Source organism: Amphiura filiformis, unplaced genomic scaffold (assembly GCF_039555335.1).
Source record: "Amphiura filiformis unplaced genomic scaffold, Afil_fr2py scaffold_25, whole genome shotgun sequence".
In the NCBI taxonomy this organism is placed as follows: domain Eukaryota; kingdom Metazoa; phylum Echinodermata; class Ophiuroidea; order Amphilepidida; family Amphiuridae; genus Amphiura; species Amphiura filiformis.
Window position 1 is genome coordinate 1171141 of NW_027305489.1, and position 26816 is coordinate 1197956.

Genomic DNA, 26816 nt, shown 5'->3' on the forward strand with positions numbered 1-26816 from the left:
CCGATATGATCTACGCATATAAAAATAATGCTGGCAAAACAAAGCGAGGCTATATGTAATATTTCTCTGCATTTAGTGTTTTATTTCGTATAACATATGTTAATGTACAAAAGTGACAACAAAACACATGGTCAAAGTACATGTGAATTAAGTATCCAAAATAGGTTTTGTTATATACAGTTAAAATTATTTACATATAATTATTTACAAAATATACATATTTTATTTATATAAGATGGGCGGTTCGTACGTTTAGGAACTCAATACTGCGACGAGCTCGTTTAGTCTTGGCAATAGAACTGCCGGGTTTTTTACCCTAAAATTTACGGGGAAATTTCTTACAGTATAGGTATACTTGACGTCATAATATGAAGAACCGAATACACTAATAGTAATAGCCTGTGTAAACAAATAAAGAGCAAAACAATTTTCAAATATCAATCCCAAAAATACATTATGTCTTCTACCAAACTTGGTGTTTTTCGGCCATTTTAAACTTAGCCTTTACATACTACCATTTACTGAAATTTACTTAAACTGAAATTTACATTATTTTTGTACGAAATATTTATCAATACTATCGGTTGGGTTTTCTTCTTCAAAAAGTATTTAACACAATAGAGAACATGTTTGGCACGTATGTACTAGCAGATCTTGTCATATAAATTAGGGCCATGTGTTGTACTCAGGCTTTTCGTTTTGGAAACATCAAAAGTTCAGTTTGTTGAAATAATTGCCAAAACTTGATTCATAATTATATAATTATGACATTTACATTTGCTTATTTCCTGTCATCATATTGCAATAATTTAATATTTTTAAATACTTCAAAAAACCGGTTTTTTTTAATACTTCCAAGTATGAAGATATATTATTCGCTTTATATGGCAGCAGCATAAATTCATCAAAATGGCACAGTTCTGTAACTTTCATCATATTGCGTCTTTTTCAGTTCAAACATCAAACTGTAGGTAGCCGCAAAATATTGATATGTCTGTAACGATGGCACTAAATCCACGAGTTGTACAAAAACTGTCCAGCTCAAGTTCATAAAATCTCGCAAGTAAAAATGTTCTTCTCCGTTTTACATTTATCACACTTCACGTTGCAGCACCATTGAAATTGACAATTACAGCTAGTCTCCACCACAATCTTAGTCTTCTTTACTCTAAGTCCACATTTAGTACATAGTCTCTTGCAACTACGTTGTTGCCACGCGTCCATTTCATCAGCTGAAGCATCATCTTTAGGATGTCGCAGACACTCACGGCCTTCCGTACCGCGGGTACCGATGGTAGAATTTGCGTTACAGTAATCAGGGGACCTCTCTAAGTAGACCAAATTCCTCTTTTTCATAGCAGTAGAATCCTCGCTTGTTTCTTGTTCTTCGTTGGTGGAAGTAACCAGTCCATCGATGAGTTGACCACGAAGATAATCGACACGGACGGCATCCAGATATTTCTTCTTGAGTATAGATCCGATGACGCGGAAGTCAGCGAGTTGATCCCAGCAGGTTTGGATTGAGCAGCTTCCTGACACACCGTGACACTTGCATCGTCGTTGCATGGTCTTACGAACAACCTATAAAGAAAAAAAATGAAAACATTTAAGGACGTTAAATATACTTGCAGATTCTCTGTTTCACTATAGAGTATTTCTTTTTCAGGACCACACATCGTTCACGCTCAATTAAAAAGCTACTTTGGGCATACGTTATACATGGCCATAACATATTCTTCTCGTCTACTGATGATAGCAACAGGAATTTACATTACGAATACGAATTATGTTCTTTCCCCTTTTTTTCCTCCAACAGTTACAGATAAAACCTGGTTACTTTTCGCTATAGTAGTTGAAAGTAAATTTAAGGAAAATAGTCTTACCTTTCTTCCAACTTCGTTGTTATGGAGATTGGTGACAGCTCTCGCATCTTCACCCGTCTCTAAACCATCGATGAACGTCTTGGAAACTCTCTCACCAAAATCAACATTATCGCTACAACCACCCCATTGCCAGTTGTCACCGCCTAAAAAGTGAGGAAAAAACAATCAAATTAGTCAAGATATAACATTGAATACACTGGTCAAATAAACATATTCATTCACATTTATTTGCATGTTATAACCAGGGATGTACATGTAAGTAACCCTGAAGAAAAAAATACGGAAAATTGGGGAAAAGCGCGAAAATGCGGGCTAAAAAGCCCCAAAATGGGCTGAAAATAAAAGATATTGCGTAAATCTGGACTACAAAAAAACCTGAATTCTGTAAAAATACAGAAAACTTACATCCCTGTATAACTTAATTAATTATTAAAATTAAATAAAATTATAAATAATTGAGAAACATGTTTAGTCAATGACTGGGGCAAATGGAACGGAAAGTTTGAGCGGAAAAAAAATGTTTAAAACCGAGTAACACAAAAAAGTTATTTTTGGCGGGTTTTTTTTTTTTCGTTGCTGCAAGGGATCAGATGAAATGAAATCATTTATAAAATGATTTGAAGGGTGTTTTCTTATATTCCAGTACTTGTATCGTTTGTCATTTTAACCGTGTTATTTTAAGATCTAACTGACTTCAAGACATCCATGTCATAATGGCCGTCGTATATCAATATTATATACTTCTGCCAAATTTTGGACTAAGAAACCGTTATGATCAGATCTGAAACCACGGACATCTCTCATTCAAAATAATGTTATTCTTCAAGAGCAGTTTATTTTATCAGTTGAGGCATTTAATGACGTTTTTGTAAAGCTCGATATGCATACCGATATGTACGGCGGTATAATATACACTATTTCATTACTTACCCATTTGTCCGACTTTGCTGTTGTCACATCCACATTTGGTGAAGTCGCCCATACTACAATTCTTGGTCAGCGTGAACATAACACCGGCAGTGCTGATGGCATGAACGAAAGACATCTCACGAGTAGCTGTATAAGAAAGAAATACGTGTAACAACTTATTAAAAGGAACCGAAACATGCATTTTTGTGTAAAAGATACCAAACACACTCTTTGATGACTTTAAGTTAATTTTCCATTTTGGTTACAGCTGCACTAATCTCCATTTTACTCCTGCATGCTAATTCATATTTAGGCCCATATTGTATTCTAAATTTTGAGAGAAAATATTGTGTAAAAATAAAATGTCATGATGCCTACTCGTTGCGTTTACTAATAATAATATGGCATGTGGCATTTTTCTAACCAACTAAGGGTACATTCTGTATTGCTTTTATTAATTTCCTTTTGCAAGTTACATTAAAAAGTTAAAATCAACTTACGATTCAATTCGGTGAATAATGACAGCGAGTTGTCGGGACAATTCCATCGATCCCACATGAACTGGTGTTTACACTCCGACATGGCGTGGTTCGCTCCAGCTGCTATGCTGTCAGAGTAAGACAAATAAGTCTGTGGAAGAGATGGCAAAAATATATGGTTAATAAAATTGCAATATATTCAAATCAACATCATAAGCACATTAGTACCTCCAACGAATAGCGGCAAAGAAAAAGCTATATGTGACAATTTCAACAATACATCGAACTCAAAGTCAAACTTGTTTACGTTGCACGAACAAAGTACATAAGTAAATAAAACTTTTAAAAAAATGAAATAGATTAAAATAAATGATATCAGGATCTGATCAAATTGTCCTACATTACAGTATAAACACGCGAATGTTTATTTTGTTTCATTATTCCTTTAATATTCATCGTTTTTACCCTTCTTAATTTAAACAATGGGCCTAAAAATGGAGAATTCCAACAATTTTAAGCCCAAAAAGAATATGATGACGTATGAGATCGATTTATCGACACCAATAGAGTAAAGTTCCATATCGATGAGTCATCCTTTCATGAAAAGAACCTAATTTAGATGATGATATCATAAATTCATTACCACGCACGGCTCAATTAGTTTAGGCACGTTATTATCCTAAAATCCTATCGACAAGATGCTCCGCAGTTGATGGTGATTTCAAGTTAACCCGTCCTGTATCGAAAGTATGCTAAAAAAATTAACCCTGCTTATATTTTTGCACGAATGAGAATTCTTAATTTCACTATAATCAAAGAAGGGATTACCAATTAATTAATTAATTAATATAAGGGACTGCTAGGAAGACTGGGAGGAAGAAAATTTCAACAATCGGATAAAACATATTTATGCAACACGACTAACCACTCCCTTTTCGCATAGGAAGCATTAAGATGTCTCTTTCCCCAAAATGCGCATTGTGTGGCGGTGGCATTTTACGACACACATTTCTAAAGAGGATTTGCATTATTGTGTTTTTCAATTAAAGCTACACTTGAAGTCAATAAGATTACAGAAGGCACAAAAGGATACAAACAAGATCAAGAAACCCGTGGGAATAAGAAAGGAGAAATATCCAAAAGATACCAATAATCAAAGACAAACTTTGAGGACTACCACAAAACAAGCGAAGCAAAGAACCAGAGATGATGCATGAAAGAACAAAATAAAATCTAAAAATATTTAAGAATATAGACATATACCCAAGTCGCCAAATACACCACAACTTCATTCATGTGAAAATTATAATAGTGTGATCCCAACGTCGTTACACATGTCACGATTGTATCCGATTTAACAAAATTTACCGAAAACAATTTAGACTCAAAGGCATGCCATTTTCTTCGCAGAAATGTTTTTCATTTATATACATCTACATAATCACTTGTTAACCAGTTATGGAAATGTCCGACAAAATTTAACCAGAGACTTGTTTTTTGTTTTCAACTTTTGTTGACCTATGAATGTTCTATGATAATCCACAACTTTTGCCAAACATAAACCCTTAGACTTAATCTCGCTTCTGAAATAATTTAAAAATCCAAATTCTTAAAGTAAAAATGCTACAGGCAAAGAAAGCCGCTTTTATAATTTTGTATGTATTTTTCACTGTGTCATTCTCACATATCCGGTCACTTCAGGTGTTGAAAATTTTAAGTAAAATAACCCTGACCCATTCAAACCCGGTTTTAAACCATGCAAGCCAACAACACAACAGCTATGGACGGGCGGGCACTCCCTATACTGCATTTTTTAACGTAAAAAAACCCTTTTGAGTGTCTACAATATATAAAGGAAAGAAATGATGATACGTGTATGACGTACTGAATGAAATATTCCATTAAAATTCAGACCATTAGCAAAATATAAATCCCTCCAATCCACGAACAAAAGTCAAAACATGTATTCAAAATTGTATCATGTTTATACACCACTTGTGCCGCGACAAGTGAAAAACAGGTTTCAAACAAGTCAACAAAAAACAACAAACATGCGGGGAGGTCTCAAAAGCTGCCAAAAAAATCATAGGTGCCCGATTATGGACTAATCTGGGCTAAGTGGCGTAATACATAAAGAAGAACAGCACTCAAATGGATGTCAAAGCACTTAAAAGATTATTTTAACACAAGCAACAATAAAACCATGCATTATGCGGGTGCGCTTCGGAGACTTAGAGCAAACAGTAGAAAGTAACAAAGATATATACAAATAAGAGAAATAAAAGCGCTTCATAATTTACTCAATTGAATAACTACGGGAATCTATTGATATCCGATGTCTGAACAAGGCGAAAGTATGTTAACGGAATTTCTTAAATTTTGGCAAATCTCATGGAATATTTACAATTTACAAAGACATGAGAACATGTACGTCCTAAAAAGGACGGCAACCCGGGACACGGAAAACCTCCTCTAGCCTATCAAACCTTTTTTTGCTTATAAGACAATATTTAAAGGAATCTATTTAAAGTATCGCCTCAAAAATTGTGATCATTTTGCTTGGATAATCTAGACAAAGAAGAAAACAGAAAATAAAGTAGCACTGAAATAGAAATTTGTCAATAAAGTCACATTCTAACGGGCAAACAGTCGATATATCCCAGGTTGAAGTGCTCTTGAAAAGTAACCAAAGAAAAACTCAACTTGTAACAGACATTTCAAAATTTAATTTCGGATGGTAAACAACTAGAATTCTTACCTTTGAACCAGCTAGAAGTAGATTACTTGCTTGCGACCTGTCAAATAATTGAGAAAGAAAACAACTGGTTATTAAAACACATCTCAAGTTTTATAGTTTCTTAGAATTTTTTATACCAACTTAATTTTTTTTATTGTAACAAGCTGTATTTAAAACACAACTTGCGAAAAATGGATACATGGAATAAATACTCATATTTCCTCATTAAACATGCACCCGAAGTTGTTGTTGTTCGACTTTAAACATGCAATTCAAAATAGTTATCAACATACATGAACAATGTTTTATTTGACAAATTAGTGCATGCTCTTACAAAGAAAAGCAAACATTCAGAGCAAAATAAAATAATAGATATTTTTACAAGTCTAACTTACAAATTTCTTTATTCAAATCATTGTATCGTTTTACTGGGCCAAAATTAGATGTGTCATAATTTGACGATGCCCAACAGTTACTGTCATGATTACCATATCACCAAATATTATAATGAACTCGTTTAGTCTTCTATGGCATGTATAATATAAATTGTGTCCATGTAATACTTCTTTAATATTTGTACCATGCTTGTTATATTATTCAAAATTGGTGAATACAATTAAATTGAATTAAATTGAATTGATGTAAAAAAGAATTAAATTAAATTAAATTGAATTAAATTGATGTAAAAAGTATTGGATTGAATGTGAATATTGAAAAACAAAATTACATAACTTAATTAAAATTTTCTCAGTATTTAAATAAAATGTACTTACCATCCATTGATGAAGCAATGCACCTGTAGAACAGATAGCGAGCAATAAAACAAAACCACAGCAACTTGACGAAACATGATGACGATTCTTGCACACAAGTATATTCCAATATCGAAGTATTATTCCAACAAATTAAGAATCCTAATAACTTTTTAAAATAGTAGAATGATTGTATTGATGAGATGTTGTTCTGACGATAGCTAGAGCAAATGTGACGCTAAAAGCAACTTGCAGTTGAATTCCATAGGAGGATCGACCCATATAAGTATAAAATTAGCTTCCTTTGCATGTCCCGAAAAGACAATCGACATAAGCGCACATCAAACGTCGGCCGCCACTTCCTCCCTTGTTCATTTGAGACAGGAAAAGAAAAGAGAGAGCGAAACGCGGCTGCGCATTTACTCCAAAATCGACGAGCCGTATCCGTCGAACTTGCCGTGTGGTTCGTTGGAAGATTATCCTCTTGACCAATCAAGGGGCTAAGCATGAATATTCATAATCTAAAAATTGCTCAAATAGCCTTCGGCGGACTCCTTTGAAAATTAACTTGAGCTCCATTACCTCTTTTCACTGAAAAGTTATAATCTCTGGAAGAGATGAATAGAAACAACCCATTTCGAAACAAAATTATTTATTGGGTCCAATATAATTATAGAGCATTCGATGTTAGCTTGAGTGGTAAAATGGTGGTATGCCGAGGATTATTTTCTTTTCTTTAATATATTTTTGGTAGTCTTTGTTGTAAGCACTCTGGAAGTTGGTTTTTCAGCTCAAGATATTCTCAGGTTAACATTTGGCGTGATGTACATCTAATTTTCACCACATCTTCTTTTGTCCACGTTGTATTTTGTTTCACCCTGAAGGTAGGCGGGTATTCCGTAGGATTATTTAACTTGTATGACAACTTTAAAATATGATTAAACTATGCTGAACAGGACCATTGAGAAATTTTAACAAGAAAAGCGGCGCTGAGTTTGACTGTGTCCTACTTTGACCATTTGGAATTGGAACTTAGGATTGAAATTTTCACATATTATGACAACAAATGCAATATATTTTAATAACTATTTACTTAAGGACCTATTCAGTGATCCCAGCGTAAGTGTAAAAAAATAAAATTGTTTATAAATTGCTTAAAAGTGAAGGATAAGTCATTCAAATTGTCATTTGGTATTTTTGAAATGACAAATTTGGTAAAAAACAAAGAAAACAGCAGTACTGACGAAGTTGAAGGTCCATGAACAGAAAGTTAGCGTTAACTTATCTGTATGTACTCCACATTTAATTAAATCATGATATTATGATAATATCGTTATTTTGTGTATTTCTTTAATTAAATCATGCAAATTCAGAATCCTTAAAAACTTCTTTCAATATATCGATCCAACCAAATGATCCAGCTAAACCAATTGACAATCTCCATTGTCATGGTGTGATTGAAATTAAATAGACTGATTGATATCAAAGCGACGGCTAAAAACAATAACTCGGAACTTCCAACGAACTTCCTGTTTATAAAATTACTAAAATAGGCTCTCAAATCGATGACAAAAAAACCCACATGGGTCTGACACAGCTAACTCAGCTAAGAGAATCTAAAGTTCAAGTAATTTGACAAAATTCTAACTTTAGCGCTCTCCTTTTGTATTTACATATCATGTAGGTTGAGTGTGTAACTACCATTATTGCATAATTTTCCGCGTCCGAATTCTTGTATAAGTTCCTTTAAGATTTCACACCATCAAATAATCACTATTATTGTGGTATTACTACCATTATTATTCCTACCACCTCCATTGTCATTGCTATATTATTATCAGTATTTATTATCATCCAATTTATTAACTTTTCCTTTTGTACTTTTTCATTATTATTATTATATGTAGTATTATTATTATAAATAGTTATGATAATGATGATTGTGTGTTAATTGTAATAATTTAATATGTGCAACCATCTATTTCATAAATATTTCTGTATGTGATGTTGTAGATTTATGTGAAAATAATACAATCTGAATCTGAATCTGAATTAAATGGTTGTGAGCCCTTAATTTCAATTATCAGAAAAAAATATTACCTGATAAATCAAACATTAAAATGAGCATAAATTTGAATTATTTCGGCTAAATTTGGATAACGTTGTCATGGTAATAGGATTTCGTTTCAAGTAAGCATAATTGATCAGATCCGAAATTATCAGTGTGAAAATGAAAGACTCTTTCCCGTAAATATTAAATAATGCGGTTTTAACAATAAAGAAAACGAAGACAGAAGTATCAGAAATTCAATTTCTCGTGTATAATGTTCGAAAGAAAGAAAGAAAGAAAGAAAGAAAGAAAGAAAGAAAGAAAAAAGAAAAGAAAGAAAGGAAAAAAAAAGTAAGAAAGAAAGAAAAAATTTAAATATATATTTTGATCGTGTTGAACGAGTGAAATCTATGTAGAAAAGTACAACTTTCGTTTATGTTACAAGTAGATTTACCAATTTAAATTGCTATGAGAGGCTTATTTTTCACTGAAACTGATTGAAGGCAGCAGAAAACACCAACTGCGCACAAAGAAACAAAATATAAAACACATCAAAAACGTAGGTCCATGAAAAGAAAGTTATTAGCGTTAACTTATCTGTATATACTCCACATTTAATTAAATCATGACATTATGATAATATCGTTATTTTGTGTATTTCTTTAATTAAATCATGCAAATTCAGAATCCGTCAAAACTTCTTTCAATATATCGATCCAACCAAATGATCCAGCTAAACCAATTGTCAATCTCCATTGTCATGGTGTGATTGAAATTAAATAGACTGATTGAATTATCAAAGCGACGGCTAAAAACAATAATTCGGAACTTCCAACGAACTTCCTGTTTATAAAATTACTAAAATAGGCTCTCAAATTGATGACAAAATACAAGAGAATTTAAAGTTCAATTAATTTGATAAAATTCTAACTTTAGTGCTCTCCTTTTGTATTAAATATCATGTAGGTTGAGTGTGTTACGTTACTAATGTAAGCTACCATTATTGCATAATTTTCCGCGTCCGAATTCTCATGATTCTTGTATAAGTTCCTTTAAGATTCCACACCATCAAATAATAGTAAATTGTTGTGAGCCCTTAATTTCAATTCTCAGAAAAAAATATTACCTGATAAATCAAACATTAAGGGCTCTAAAATGAGCGTTTATTGCATTTCGACAGTATTTTTTGTGGGACATGAGAGCACCTCAGACCTATCGAATTGCATTCTGAATACGAAGCATGTCTTTCTGATATCAAATAATTTTCATTTTTGAAAATCACAATATAATACAAATTTTATGACAAATTATAAAAATTGATATTTTCAAATTTTTGATATATAACAGTCCTCGAAGTAAATTATATAAATCTAATGATATATTCTTAAAGTGTATGTAGCAGGGAGGAAAAGCCGACGGTCAATTGAAAATTTTGACCTTTCATATTGAAGATATAGATTTTTTCCCAAAAAGACCTAATTTTTTTTGGTGTTTTGGGAAAAAAATCCATATCTTCAATACGAAAGGTCAAAATTTTCGATTGATCGTCGGCATTTCATCCCACCTACATACACGTTAAGTATAAGTCATCAGATTTATAAAGTTTACTTCGAGTACTGTTAAATATTAAAAATATCAATTTTAATGATTTGCCATAAAATGTGTATTAAATTGCGAATTTCAAAAACCAAAATTATTTGATATCAGAATGACATTCTTCGTATTCAGAATGCAATTCGATATGTCTGATGTGCTCTAATGTCCCACAATAAATACTGTCCAAACGTTCATACCCCAGCCCTTAAAATGAGCAGAAATTCGAATTATTTCGGCTAAATTTGGATAACGTTCTCATGGTAATAGGATTTCGTTTATCAGATCCTAATTTATCAGTGTGAAAATGAAAGACTGTTTCTCGTATATTAAATAATACGGTTTTAACAATATAGAAAACGAAGACAGAAACGTATCAGAAATTCAATTTCTCGTGTATAATATTCGAAAGAAAGAAAGGTGAGTATTTACTTAGATTTTAGAGCGTAATAAATTACAACGATATGATGTATTTTAACGTTGATTTAAAAAAAAAAAGTAATTGAATCCGACAATCGAATCATGAATACCATCTACGTATATAATAATCTGAGGTATTTTCATTTTACACGAAAGAATCCATAATAAGGCAGTTCGTAAATATGTCACACAAATGGTCAAAATTCGATACTCGTTTTCTCAGTAATTTGACATTGCAGATAGTGCAAACTATTCTTTTCCGAAACCCCACTAATAATAGATAAACAATTTGCTGTCAATTTCAAGAAAATCAGAGCAAGTTTATTTTTACCCCTGTACGAATGTGAAAAATGACCTCTTGTTGCGGGCATTCACTCCCAAAACTGCCATCTTTAACAACCTTGTTTTCTTTTGGTTTCAAACAAATAAAGTTTGCATATTTTGAAAGTTGATAACTGACTTTCTCTGCATGAGGCGTCTTGATTTTGCATCCCTGTTCAGTATTAAGAAATAATGTCATTAAATTTCATTGCGGACGTACAAATTATATAAATTTGTACGTCCGCAACGAAAAAAATGTACGTCCGCAACGGCCAAACATTGAGAAATTTTGACCAAAAGATAAAGGCTCTGATTTTTTATTCTTTGCTGGTTTTCTTTAGCTTTGTCCCTCTTGCAAGCAAAACTGTATCATCTGGACACTACAGAGCAATTGTGACTGAAACACAAGTAACTCAAAAAGTGAATACGTCCGCAAGTGCGCAACGGAGGTGTTTTTGTGACCTGTCAATGGGATTGGAGTTAAAGTGTCGTGGTTTACACTTCATATACAAGAGTTCAAAATAAAAAGCCTCAATAATTTTGAAGTTCTGGGTCCTCAAAGTCTTCTGAATGTACGTCCGCAACTACCCAGCAAACACAAAAACGTTTTTAAAACGTTTTGAATAAGTTATATTTTGGGTTTTGGTTTAGGTAAAAACGTTTTAATAACATTAAAATGTCGGGTTATATAAAGGTCATGAAATCGTTTTAAAACGTTTTGTATGAAAACACACTACAACAATTTTTTTAAAAATGTTTTCGAAATGTCATTGTAAACTATTTTTGCAAACATTTTTGGCCAAATATTTTGTCAACACTTAAATAACATTATGTTAAAATATTTGCACCCATCAAACACAAAAATGTTCTTAAATTTTTTTTACAAAACGTTTTAATAACATTTAAATGTCGGGTTATATAAAGGTCGTGAAAACATTTTAAAAACGTTATTGTAAATATTTTGGGCAAACATTTTTTGTAAAATATTTTTCAACCCCAAAATAACATTCTGTTTAGAATGATTTGTACCAAGTTTTCAAAAATGTTTTTGGAATGTTATTAAAACGTTTTTATACCCTTTATATAACCCGACATTTAAATGTTTTCTGTAAAACATTTGTGTTTGCTGTGCAGTAAATTACCAACAAATGTTTTTTGATGTTATGAAAACGTTTTATACCAGTAATGTACCCTTTATATAACCCGACATTTAAACGTTTTCTGACAACCTTTTATTACCTTTTGCGAATGATGTCGAAAACGTTTTGTGTTTGCTGGGTACGGAACTGCCAAATAGTACTTATTATCTAATTTATTATACGGCTGCACCCGAATCTTGTAAAATAATGTGGGGTTTAAGAAGGCCTGGTAATGAAGCTATTGCAATTCTGTGTAATTTGAGTAGTTTCCGTTGCTTACTTTTAATAACTATTGCAGCCGAAAGCAGTGGCGGCGCCAGGAAATCACGAAGGGAGGGGAGGGGGTATAGGGAAAGTGAATTGTGCGCGCAAAATTACCGCAAAAAGTGGACATTTTTCGTAATTTTTGGGTTTTAACATTGGAGGGCGATGGGGGAAAGAGTTCTGACTAGTGGAATTCCCTACCCACCCTGGCACCGTCACCGACTGGAAGTTAGTTAAGTGAATTAGTTTCATGAGGGCCCACTAATTCAAAATATGCTTAACACTATTATTATAACTCATCAATATGCACAGTGCTGATGTAGGTAAAATACTTGTAACATATGAGCTATCTACCCCTTATGTAGGCATTGATAAACTACTTGTAACATGTGAGATATCTACTCCTAATGTAGGCATTGATAAACTATACTTGTAACATGTGAGATATCTACCCCTGATGTAGGCATTGATAAACTATACTTGTAACATGTGAGCTATCCACCCCCGATGTAGGCATTGATAAACTACTTGTAACATATGAGCTATCTACCCCTGATGTAGCCATTGATAAACTACTGGTAACATGCAAGCTATCTACCCCTGATATAGGTATTGATAAACTACTGGTAACATGTGAACTATCTACCCCTGATATAGGCATTGATAAACTACTTGTAACATGTGCGCTATCTACCCCTGATGTAGACATTGATAAACTATATACTTGTAACATGTGAGCTATCTACCTCTGTAGGCATTAATAAACTACTTGTAACATGTGAGCTATCTACCCCTGATGTATGTATTGATAAACAACTGGTAACATACAAGTTATTTACCCCTGATGCATTGATAAACTACTAGTATCATGTGATAAGCTATAAGACTACCCCTGATGTAGGCATTGATAAACTACTTGTAACATTTGATCTATCTACCCCTGATGTATGTATTGATAAACAACTGGTAACATGCAAGTTATCTAACCCTGATGTAGGTATTGATGAACTACTTGTAACATTTGATCTATCTACCCCTGATGTATGTATTGATAAACAACTGGTAACATGCAAGTTATCTAACCCTGATGTAGGCATTGATAAACTACTTGTAACATTTGATCTATCTACCCCTGATGTATGTATTGATAAACAACTGGTAACATACAAGTTATTTACCCCTGATGCATTGATAAACTACTAGTATCATGTGATAAGCTATAAGACTACCCCTGATGTAGGCATTGATAAACTACTTGTAACATTTGATCTATCTACCCCTGATGTATGTATTGATAAACAACTGGTAACATGCAAGTTATCTAACCCTGATGTAGGTATTGATGAACTACTTGTAACATGTGAGCTATCTACCCCTGATGTATGTATTGATAAACAACTGGTAACATGCAAGTTATCTAACCCTGATGTAGGTATTGATAAACTACTTGTAACATGTGGGCTGTCTATCCCTGCTACAAGCATTGATAAACTACTTGTAACATTAGAAATTCACTAAAAGTTATCTATCTATCCCTGATGTAGGTATTGATAAACTACTAATATGTGAGCTATCTATCCCTGATATAGGCATTGAGCTATCTACCCCGGATGCAGGTATTGTTAAGCTACTCACATGTGAACTATCTACCCCTGATATAGGCATTGATAAACTACTTGTAACATAATTTTATGAGCTATCTCTGATATAGGCATTGATAAACTACTTGTAACATGTGAGCTATCTATCCCTGATAGGCCTACAGCCATTGATAAACTACTTGTAACATGTGAGCTATCTACCCCTGATGTAGGCATTGATAAACTACTTGTAACATGTGAGCTATCTATACCCCTGATGTAGGCATTGATAAACTACTTGTAACATGCGAGCTATCTACCTCTGATGTAGGCATTGATAAACTAGGCCCCCCCTACTTGTAAAATGCGAGCTATCTACCCCTGATATAGGCATTGATAAACTACTTGTAACATGTGAGCTATCTACCCCTGATGTAGACATTGATATGATAAACTACTTGTAACATGTGAGCTACTATCTACCCCTGATGTAGGCATTGATAAACTACTTGTAACATATGAGCTATCTACCCCTGGTGCAGGCATTGATAAACTACTTGTAACATGTGAGCTATCTACCCCTGATATGTATGCATTGATAAACTACTTGTAACATATGAGCTATCTACCCCTGATGTAGGCATTGATAAACTACTTGTAACATATGAGCTATCTACCCCTGGTGTAGGCATTGATAAACTACTTGTAACATGTGAGCTATCTACCCCTGATATGTAGGCATTGATAAACTACTAGTAACATGTGAGCTATCTACCCCTGATGTAGGCATTGATAAACTACTTGTAACATGTGAGCTATCTACCCCTGATGTAGGCATTGATAAACTACTTGTAACATATGAGCTATCTACCCCTGGTGTAGGCATTGATAAACTACTTGTAACATATGAGCTATCTACCCCTAATGTAGGAATTGATAAACTACTTGTAACACGTGAGCTTTCTACCCCTGATGTAGGCATTGATAAACTACTCGTAACATGCAAGTTATCTCCCACTGATGTAGGCATTGATAAACTACTTGTAACATGTGAGCTATATCTACCCCTGATGTAGGCATTGATAAACTACCAGTAACATGTGAGCTATCTACCCCTGATTTATGTATTGATAAGCTACCTCTAACATGCAAAAATATCTGCCCCTATAAACTAACATGTAGGCATTGATAAGCTACTTGTAACATGTGAGCTATATAGGCCTACCCATGATGTAGCCATTGATAAACTACTTGTGACATGTGAGCTATCTACCCATGATGTAGGCATTGATAAACTACTTGTGACATGTGAGCTATCTACCCCTGATGTAGGCATTAATAAACTACTTGTAACATGTGGGCTATCTACCCCTGATGTAGGCCTACGCATTGATAAACTACTTGTAACATGTGAGCTATCTACCCATAATGTAGGTGTTGATAAACTACTTGAGCTATCTACTCCTGATAGGTAAACTACTGTAACATATGAGCTATAGGCCTATACCCCTGATGTAGGTGTTGATAAACTACTTTTAACATGTGAGATATCTATACCTGATATAGGCATTGATAAACTAGGGCCTACTTGTAACATATGAGCTATAACTACCCCTGATGTAGGTATTGATGAACTACTGTAACATGTGAGCTATCTACCCCTGATATATAGGCATTGATAAACTACTTGTAACATGTGAGCTATCTACCCCTAATGTAAACATTAATGAACAATATACTTGTAACATGTGAGCTATATCTACCCCTGATATAGGCATTGATAAACTACTTGTAACATGTGAGCTATCTACCCCTGATGTAGACATTGATAAACTACTTGTAACATTAGAAATTCACCTAAAGTTACCAATCTATCCCTGATGTATAGCATTGATAAACTACTAATGTGTGAGCTATCTACCCCTGATAGGCCTATATACATTGAGCTACCCCGTATACCCTGATGTAGGTATTGATAAACTACTAACATGTGATCTCTATCCCTGATGTAGGCATTGATAAACTACTTGTGACATGTGAGCTATCTACCCCTGATGTAGGCATTGATGAACTACTTGTAACATGTGAGCTATCTAGGGCCTACCCCTAATGTAGCCTTGATAAACTAAATAACATTTGAGCTCTCTATCCTGATGTAGACTTTGATAAACTACTTGCAACATGTGGATTATCTAACCCTGATGTAGTCATTGATAAACTACGTGTAACATGAGGGCTATCTACTCCTGATGTAGATATTGAAAAACTACCGTAAAATGGGGTAACTTTGGGCACTTTTCAGAGTTATTCTAAACAAAACCAAATATATTTCTAATTAACTCTTTTTTTTATGACATTAGGGTTCCCTTCTACACATTGAGGTTGAAAAAGTTTTTCAAATAATTTTTAAGGGTGCCCTATGGGTTAAAAATAGCCTGACCAAAGTTACCCCACATTTGGGGCAACTTTGGTCAGAGCATTCATTAGGCCTACATTTTCATGAAGAAGAAAAATAAATGATCTTCGCTGTATATGGGCAAGTTTTTTTTTTTTTTTTGTGACATTTGACCCCTTGCAAAATTCATAATTTTTCAAGATTTGCAATCGATTGGTGGTATATTTATATTCAATTTGTTGCCAAAAAGGTTTAAAATCGTGCAAAGGAAATGCGCGTTTTCACGTTTATTCAATTGGACGCTCTATTGGTGCTGTGCGCCCGGAAGAGGACACAGATTAGGACGTTTCCATTACCATTGTAGGTATATATTTATATTTATAATTTTATTGACATAATTTTTATTCATAATTTGCAGACAGAAAAATACAAATGAATCTATAATATTATGTAATGTTTCTCAAATAACTATTAATGTGTTCATTTGTGGTATTTTGGTCGTATTAAATTATGAGACACAAGTCATCATCCTAAAAAATATTCGATTCGCCACAAATGTCGTCTGCTTCAATGGATAACCTTTGCAGGCTGTGATTGGTTTATTAAAGAAAGCTCGTCAACTATTAAAAACTTTTATCCAATCAAAACTGCCGTACTTTTAATATAATGCCATTGAATTATTTTGTACCTGTAAACAAATCCTCGCGAAAAGATTTTAAATTGATATAATCCATGACCATGTATTCACACAGACATGACAGAGTATGCGGCCACACAAATGGCAAGTTTGACATGGCACCAACCATGCTGACGTGAACATGTGAACCGCTTTAATTGAATTTGCTATTTCGAATTCTCACGTAAATATTCTGAGTGAGAGCGATAATTAGGTGAACTTGAACATCATCGTACTCAGCAATAGATATATGAGCATGATGAGTGCAATGAATGTCTGAAATGACATGATCATGATGTCGTCAATTTTGTCAAATGATGACCCACTTGGAATTGGATCCTTGTTCTGTGAAACAAGCATGACTGGTGGTGACAACAGACACTACAAGAGCCCAATCGCCAACAAAGCAACCGTGTAAGTTCGTGAAACATGCATCATAATTCCATAAATGATAATAAATTCATAATACATGTAATACATGCAAATCAGACATAAATGCTGCATGCATTTCTCCCGGCATTTCTGTAACGTCATGCACATGATGCATGCATGAACGTCATGTCATTGATGTCCATGACGTGTAAGCTTAATTTAATTAGGTATAGACATGATAAAAGGCGAATTAATGTGTCATGAAATCACATCATTTTATACACCACTCCCAAGACCGACAGGACGAGAAGAGGACACGATGTCGATGACGACCAACACAACATTTCAAATTTACACCACCAAATTGGACCCCTTCACCAACGCATTCTTCCCTCCATCAAGCATGAGCAGTGGAACTATCTTCAACAAGACTGCATCAACCAGCCTTCCAAGACCACATTTAAACAGAGCATCACCCCCACCTCCTATTAAAATGCCCCTGCAGTATCCTACGGAGGCATTTTTTTTGGAGGACAACCAACCAAGTACCAAGTACTAACCGGTATGATTGGTATCAAATTAAAGCCCTTGAGTTTTAAGAAAGACAAAACTGAAAACCATTTTGACAGCACTTTCCGTAACAAAGTTACATCTTGATTTGAAAGTTATTATACTTGGTTCTCTGACATGCTGGGTTGATTGATTGGATGAACAAATTTGTTCATCCTATCAACATGATCATCATCAACCAAGCGAACTAAGACTATAGAAAAATTACTTAATTTGTGTACATCGTGGAACATACTTTGTGTGGCTGTACGTAGTAAGCTGTTGTATGCAGATAACCTCGCAATATGGATGCATAGCAGTGTTCGATTTAGAGGGGTTTTACATGCACAAATGCATGTAACTTTGGCTCTGTGCATGTAGAATTTTGCCTGTGCATGCAAAATTTTGTGTTATTCAGCCCATTTTGAGGAAAAAATCAGAGTTGTGCATGTAAATTTTATTTTCTAAATCGAACCCTGATGCATAGAGTAGGCTCAGTAGCGTGCGTTGTACGCTCGTGTATTAGCATGATTAGTCGCGGAGTAACAAGCGCAGTTGAATTTTCCACGATGTATATGAATTTAATAATTTTTCTATAACCTATAATAACTTTCATACCTATGTGCAGGCCTTCATTTTTGAAAATTGCAGGAGCTCTTTTTTAATCATTCTCCTGAATTTACTAAGGTTCTCAACAAGGAGCTCAATCTTTTAATATCTGTAAAAAAAACCATATGGATTCAAGTAGTGAGGAGCTCAGTAAATCATCCTGGAATGTTGTTAGCTAATTAGAGCTGTAGGAGCTCTGGTGCAATCGAGCGACCTCAAAAATGAAGGCCTGATGTGACTTTGTGTACCATACCGGTTTTTGTTTTAAAATATGCAGTTCTGATGCCTTCTGCTAGGAATGTAACAAACATTTATCATATCTTCTGCTCTAGGGGCTACTCCAGCTAGCATGGCTCAGTTGGCCAGAGCGTTGTGCTAGCATTACGAAGGTCGCCAGTTCAAATCCAGCCTGATGCACTGTTTTTGTTGCTTTTTCAACGTGTACTGGCTGCTCTGGGGAAAGATTAAAATTTGTACAGGGAATGTGATATGGTTTCCAAAGTTTGTGGGGTGGTTAATAAGCCTAATATCTAAATTCACTCGCCAGATTTTTTTGATAAAGTGTTTATTTTTTGAGAAAAATATTTTTTTTCTATTTTTAAATTAGGGACATCTAGAAACACCCATAACTTAAAATAGAAACACTTAATTAAAAAAAGCTGGCGAGAAAAGTTTCTAAATTTAATAACCTTTCATATGACACCTTGTTTGTTAAAATTGGCCCTATGGTTACCTCAGACAATAATTATGAAATTGGGTCATTCAGTGTTTCTAGATCAAATCAAGAAAATTTGAGCAAGTACTAACATTACCTTCAAATATCCCCTTTATTACTGGCCAATATATAGGAAAAAAGTCATCATTAATATTATTTGGTAACATTTTTGTAATAAAAAGATCCAAAAAGCAGTTCTATAAAGGGGATAGAAAGGAGAAAAAATAATATTTAAACATAGTATCTATTTCCAAATTTTACCAATTTTAGTGAACGAGGCTTAGTGTCAAAACCACTTTATGTGCAAAGTCAATGGGGTTTCCTAATGAAAAAAAATGGCATAACTCAAAAACGCTTTGTTGGCAAAAATTTGGCAGGCAAGTTTTTCTCACCCAACTACACATCCTGTATCATTTTAAACTACCGGGTAAATCTGTGCATGACACTGTAGCCGATGTTTCTACCTTAAAGTGGATAATCTAATCTTCCCGGCAGTTATTACTAGTACGGTACTACTAGTATTATTTTATTTCAGCATTTTGAGTAGTATAAAATAACATTTTGAGTATGAAATTTGAAGGAAATCATATTATGTCAGGCCTGCCGGCAAACCGTTCCGATTTAATCGGACTCGTTCCGATTTTTGAGGTCAAAGGTCACAAAAATCTGAAAAATCTGATTTTTGAAAATTTATGCAAAAAAAAAAAAAAAAAATTAAATTTTTTTTTCAAAGTTTTTGGCGACTTTGGAGAACCACTAGACCTATTCTGAAGTGCTAGGATCATAAGGATCATTCACAGTTTATAAAAAAAAATTGTACAAAAATTACAAAAAAATTACAGTTTGTTATTTTTAATAATCAAACCATTACCGTAACCAATATTTACCTCTTCATGTAGCACATATTATAAATGCATAGAAAACCAATGCATCTATAATTATGTGATACATGAAGAGGTAAACAATGGTTAATGGTTTAAATAACAAACTGTAATTTTTTCGTGGTTTTTTTTTTTCAAATTTGTTTTCAAATTACCTGTGAATAATCCTAGCACTTCAGAATAGGGCCAGTGGTTCTCTAAAGTTGCCCAAAACTGAATTTTTTTTAATTTAATTTAAAAAAAATTTAATTTAATTTTTTTTTCCAACCTTAAATAACAAGTAATTTAGGGTCTATAACTTCTTCTTTTTTCCAAAGTTTCGCTTCTCGCTTCACTCTAATTAGACACCGACCTTAGTTCCAAAGGTTGGCAACAGGGGTAGCGTTTTAAGGGGTCTTGGGGTCCAGGACTCCTTGATTTGGCAGGTCCCCGTGATTTGGACCACTTAATTCTGTTAGTCTCTGTAGAATTAGATGCCTGGACCCCTTTATTTGCCAACTTGGACCCCTGGACTCAGCAGGTCACCGCTAACCCTGGTTGGCAAGTATGCGTCGTTACCGTGAGCGTGTGCTTCGCTCGCACCCTGTACAGATTTTTATTTTTACAATGTTGGCATGTATGTTATGTCACAAATCCACATGCAGGCATCAACATTTGAGGAATGATTGTGGACCATCCTCCTAATCAAAATATTGGGAGGGGTTGTTTTTTTGTTGTTTCCCAATTACATGAAATCTTAAAAATCAGCAATGTCGTAATGTGAATTTTTTGTTTCTTATTCAGGAGACCGTTTACAAGTTCCATGGTTTCCAACATTCCTGCACCACCTTGCCTAGATGATATTGCCAGCTCACAAGCACTAAGAACTAATGATTGTGATGACATTTCAGCTTCACAATTGATTGCAAACAGCAGATTTAAAGGTAAGATTATGTGATTTTCCTTTCATTACACCATTGTTGTGTTCAGTTGTTTTTTCAGTCCTGATTTACACAATCACAGAAATATAAGGTACCAGTAAATTTGCCAATTGCTGGTAAATTGTCAAATCGCTGGAAAATTGTCAAATTAACAATAAAAAAAAAATAGGAGAAATCTTTGAAAAAGCCATCTTCTTGAAATCAGATTTTGTTTTATTTACATTATGTAGCGTCACTGAAATGTTGAATGATTTGAAGTGGATCTTGATGTTTAAAGTTTCCACAATCTTTGTAGATATTGTCTGGCAGGAACACCTAACCTAACTAGACCTCATGCAACATTTACACAAACAAACTTAAGTTTTTTCCCATGGACAATATCAAAGCCTGGAATTACTTGCCCCATGGCATATATGGAATTCAACAAAACTAACCAGTTTTAAGACAGAACTCATCAAATTCTTGGACAATCAACTCATAGCCCAGAATATTAGGTCAACCTCTGATGTCATGCAGTATAACCTGCTTAATTGGAGTAAAGCATCCAGATTCAGATCCCTACTCTTTTTGAATATGACCGGCGATCCAGTTACATAATACTGTATATGGCTCTCTTTACACCTGTAGGACTGAATGCTTAACTCCCCTCCAAAGGATGCCATAGGGCCTACTTTCATGGTTCATTTACCCAATTCTAAATGTACCATGGAGAGAGTGGAACTTCAGGGGAACTTGGAAGTCATTGATATAATTTTGCCAATTCTATTTTCGAAGCCAATAATCCAGCAAGTTTAATTCTACCATAAGTACCATCTGAAATTGAACCTGGAATAGTTCACCCAGTTGTGTTTAAAAAAAGCTTAGATTCCCAAGATCTCCACCCCAGGACCCTACCTGTATTTTCATGTTGGTTGATCATATTTGTGTACAATTTATTTATAATTTCAGAACCAAAAGGCATCTTAAAAAGAAAACAAAGTGATGGCAACATACACCAGCAATCACAAAGTTCATCGTTTTTCTCAAGTGTTGATAATGATCTCCTAGATGTGGGATTTCCTGGAATGTCACAAGATCTGATCAATAAAAGTCAATATGAAGACTATGCACCTGGCAGCCAAAGATTATCTCAGGTTGATGATGCTGATGCCATGGTTATTCCAAATTCACAGCCGCCAAGGTGAGTACTGTATTCCACCTTAGGTTGCATGAAATTAAGTGTTGGTTCTCTCCCAAAGGATTTTCATTGAAGGAGTGAGTTTTTTTTTTCTTCTTCTTCTTCAATGTAAAATAGCATTGTTAGTACTTTTTGGTCTTTTCTAACAATGCGCAACATTTTTTTTTCAAATGTTAAACCCCCTAGAGGACCACAAAAGACTTGAAGTTGGTTCGTTGTTCTCTACTTAACTAAAATGTAGATGTAAGAAGTTTTCATAAACCATTCAAAATATTTTTAAAAAATCTAAAAAGAAAAATCTGTCTAATCCTAGAAATTAAGTCATGAGGGGGTGAAAACCAAAAAATTAATTTTATACAGCCTAATTAGCACCCTAAGCACAACAAATTTTCAGATTCCCCCTCCTCCTTTTCCTAAAACCACAAGTGGGTGAAAAATACCAAGCTCATTATAACCTGTTTTCATGCATAAATTTCCTTTTGTTCACACATTAACAGAAGTTCTGGTCAGAGATTCATACCCTCATTTACATCAAAGAAGTTCAGGAAAATGTACCAATCGCAAACACCATCATCATCACAGGCATCAGCAAGTCACAATCTTAGTGTTTTATCTCAGACTGCCATCCATACTCCTGCTGCACCTATACAACACCATTCAAGTGTTATGTCTCAGTCTGCCATCCATACTCCTGCTGCTGCATCTCAACCCCGCCATTCAAGTGTTATGTCTCAGCCTGCCATCCATACTCCTGCTGCTGCTGCTACACCTATACAACCTCACCATGTTCCATATCATCAACAAATGGTAGCTGATACACCCAACACATTGAATATACCAAGTAAGTAACTGGGCATGAACTGAAGTATTTTATAGCTTTGGATTATTTCAGTTGAAATCCGTACACCCCTAGGCCACTATGGATGACTTTGATCTCCTACACAAGGGGTGTTTTGATGGAGTCACCCATTTAGGTAACCCTATTTGAAATTCACACTAGTTGTGTGGAAGATTAAGGACATGTCTTCCATAGGCGGTGTATGGGTTTCAACTGGAATAGCCCATTTATCAGTCATCCAGAAGTTGTAAATAGATTTATGGAATCTGTAAGAGTAATACTGGAACTTATGTACTATTTACAGCGTTGCACCTGGAACCTCCAGACTTCAACTGAAACTTTGGACTGGTCACATGACAGATGTACTTCCAAAATTTTGGTTATCAAACTTTATGAACAAAGAGTTAAATGTGGTTGCGATCTATACCCAATCAGACCACACACTTTTTTTTTCACTGACATTACAGCTGTTAAAGGTGGGTGATGCGATTTTACATCATGATTACAGTGACTTTAGCCATGTGATAGTTTTTACTATCACATGACATGAAAAGAAACCATGTGATATCATGATATAAAACAAATATTACATGCCAATATTTGTGTAATAGTAAAAATATATAATTCGGTCAAATTTTGACTGATCTATTTCACTCGGCTACGCCTAGTGAAATAGAAAAGTCAAAATTGGACCTCATAATATTTTGTACTATCACACTCATAGGCATGTAATATTTGTATTAATAACACATAATGTGTTCTACCAACTCCCAATCATTCCTATTCCAAGTTTTGAGTTATTATCTTTATTGATCCATCAATTTGGTTCTAAAACCAAATAACCAAATTAATGTGTATCACAGTGGTCCATATAGGATGGTACATGGCTTCTGTCCAGGGTGCTAATACCAAACTACCATGTTTTTGATCATGTACACTCAAAGATACATATTTCAGTCCTAAAATTTCACAAGAGTTATGAAAGAAAATTTAATTAAGCTTTTTCCTGATACCAAAACTAGCATTTTCATGGAGTAAAGTGGGGGATGGGGATTAGGGAGAGGTTGTATATGGGCTATTCCAGTTTAAATCCATACACCCTCCGTGGAAGACATGACCTTAACCTTCCACACAGGGAGTGTGAAATTTAAACTGGGTTACTGGATTGGGTGACTCCATTTGATATCTAAACCCCCTGTGTGGGATATTAAGGTCATGCTTCCATAGGAGGTGTGTGGATTTCAACTGGAATAACCTATTTGGTCACACACCTTTAAAAGTTTGATTTGATTGTGTAATTGTTTGTTGTATTGTTTGTTTCAGGTGTCATCACACCCGGAGGTTCAATGCATGGGACACAAAAGCTCAGATCCATAGATGAGATCCGTATCCTTTAATGTCATTGCCACTGACACTACTTTCACATTATTTTGCTATAAACATTGTCCTGATTTAACTACAGTTCAATTTTCTGTAGTGCAACATGTGTCGATAGTGAAGAAATGTACCTCAATTAATAGAGCATACTAAATATGGTTATTTCTTGACTATCGACCCATGTTTGGCCAGTCTATTCTCAAAATGAAAACAAAGGAAACATGTACAAAGTAAAGGGATTGTTTTTTGAAATGAGGTGATGTTTTATGTTGCCAAGGATTGTGGGAAGGGTAATATATCTTCTCTGACCTTTATAATTCTGTACAAGTGACACATTGTATACTGCATTGTTTTTAACATAAGTTGATCTGTATCAAACCATTATGTTCTTAACAATATAACCATAGCTGAGTCCTACAGAAGTGTTTTTCCTTTTCCATATTTCAACATTGTGCAATCTAAGATTCTGGATGATGTAAGTATAGATTTGTTATCATTATAATTTAATGTATAATATGCATTATAATAGGAATGTGTGTATTTGAGTTCATTGCTATCAGCAGTAGATAGCGATGTTACTTATGTTAATGTATGACATTGGCTCTATTGCTATTCTTTAGTTCAGTTCAAGTTTGGTAGTGACATCAATGCCCTTTCACATTTTTGCTGCAAGTGTGCCGATAAACCACTTTGTATGTGTGCGAGTATGCTCTCGCAATTAACTTTAAGTGAATTTAAGTGATTTGATATTGCAACAACATCACTCCAAATTTAAGGTGAACCAATGTATATAAGCAAAAGCATTGTATCTTATTGACTACATTGCTATCATCAGCAGTATATAGCATTGTATTTCATTGACTACATTGCTATCAGCAGTAGACAACATAGTATCTCATTGACTACATTTGCTATCAGCAGTAGAAAGCATTGTATTTCATCGACTACATTGCTATCAGCAGGAGATAGCATTGTATCTTTTGACTACATTGCTATCAGCAGTACAAATCATTGTAGTTCATTTACTACATTGCTATCAGCAGTAGATAGCATTGTATCTTATTGACTACATTGCTATCAGCAGTACATTCATTGTAGTTCATTTACTACATTGCTATCAGCAGGAGATAGCATTGTATCTTATTGACTACATTGCTATCAGCAGTACATATCATTGTAGTTCATTTACTACATTGCTATCAGCAGTAGATAGCATTGTATTTCATTGACTACATTGCTATCAGCAGTAGATAGCATTGTATCTTTTTGACTACATTGCTATCAGCAGTAGATAGCATTGTATCTTTTTGACTACATTGCTATCAGCAGTAGAAAGCATTGTATCTTATTGACTACATTGCTATCAGCAGTACATATCATTGTAGTTCATTTACTACATTGCTATCAGCAGTAGATAGCATTGTATTTCATTGACTACATTGCTATCAGCAGTAGATAGCATTGTATCTTTTTGACTACATTGCTATCAGCAGTAGAAAGCATTGTATCTTATGGACTACATTGCTATCAGCAGTACATATCATTGTAGTTCATTTACTGCATTGCTATCAGCAGTAGACAGCATTGTATCTTATTGACTACATTGCTATCAGCAGTAGTCTTATTGACTACATTGCTATCAGCAGTAGATAGCATTGTATTTCATTTACTACATTGACTACATTGCTATCATATCAGTAGTAGATAGCATTGTGTGTACTTGACTACATTGCTATCAGCAGTAGATAGCATTGTATTTCATTGACTACATTGCTATCAGCAGTAGATAGCATTGTATCTTTTTGACTACATTGCTATCATATCAGCAGTAGAAAGCATTGTATCTTATGGACTACATTGCTATCAGCAGTACATATCATTGTAGTTCATTTACTGCATTGCTATCAGCAGTAGACAGCATTGTATCTTATTGACTACATTGCTATCAGCAGTAGATAGCATTGTATGTCATTGACTACATTGCTATCAGCAGTAGATAGCATTGTATTTCATTTACTACATTGACTACATTGCTATCATATCAGTAGTAGATAGCATTGTGTGTACTTGACTACATTGCTATCAGCAGTAGAAAGCATTGTATCTTATTGACTACATTGCTATCAGTAGTAGATAGCATTGTATCTTATTGACTACATTTCTATCAGCAGTAGATAGTA

The 26816-nt window shown here is 34.3% G+C and overlaps 2 protein-coding genes across 2 annotated transcripts in view; one reads left to right on the forward strand and one right to left on the reverse strand.

Annotated features, from left to right (window-relative positions):
• Positions 1 to 61: 61 nt before the first annotated feature.
• Positions 62 to 7134, reverse strand: LOC140143661 (protein Wnt-8-like). Its single transcript, XM_072165478.1, has 6 exons — positions 6782 to 7134; positions 6030 to 6066; positions 3293 to 3422; positions 2814 to 2939; positions 1884 to 2026; positions 62 to 1581 (listed from the first exon to the last, which is right to left on the reverse strand). The coding sequence occupies exons 1-6, from the start codon at positions 6856 to 6858 to the stop codon at positions 1048 to 1050; spliced, it is 1047 nt and encodes a 348-aa protein (XP_072021579.1). The 5' UTR covers positions 6859 to 7134; the 3' UTR covers positions 62 to 1047.
• Positions 7135 to 17889: 10755 nt separating this feature from the next.
• The window catches only part of LOC140143636 (probable ATP-dependent DNA helicase HFM1), a 46844-nt gene continuing 37917 nt past the window's right edge, over positions 17890 to 26816 (forward strand). The window contains 6 exon segments of the mRNA XM_072165452.1: positions 17890 to 18074; positions 21108 to 21247; positions 22193 to 22424; positions 22919 to 23262; positions 24583 to 24645; positions 25044 to 25111. Coding sequence (XP_072021553.1) covers positions 17890 to 18074; positions 21108 to 21247; positions 22193 to 22424; positions 22919 to 23262; positions 24583 to 24645; positions 25044 to 25111 — 1032 coding nt within the window.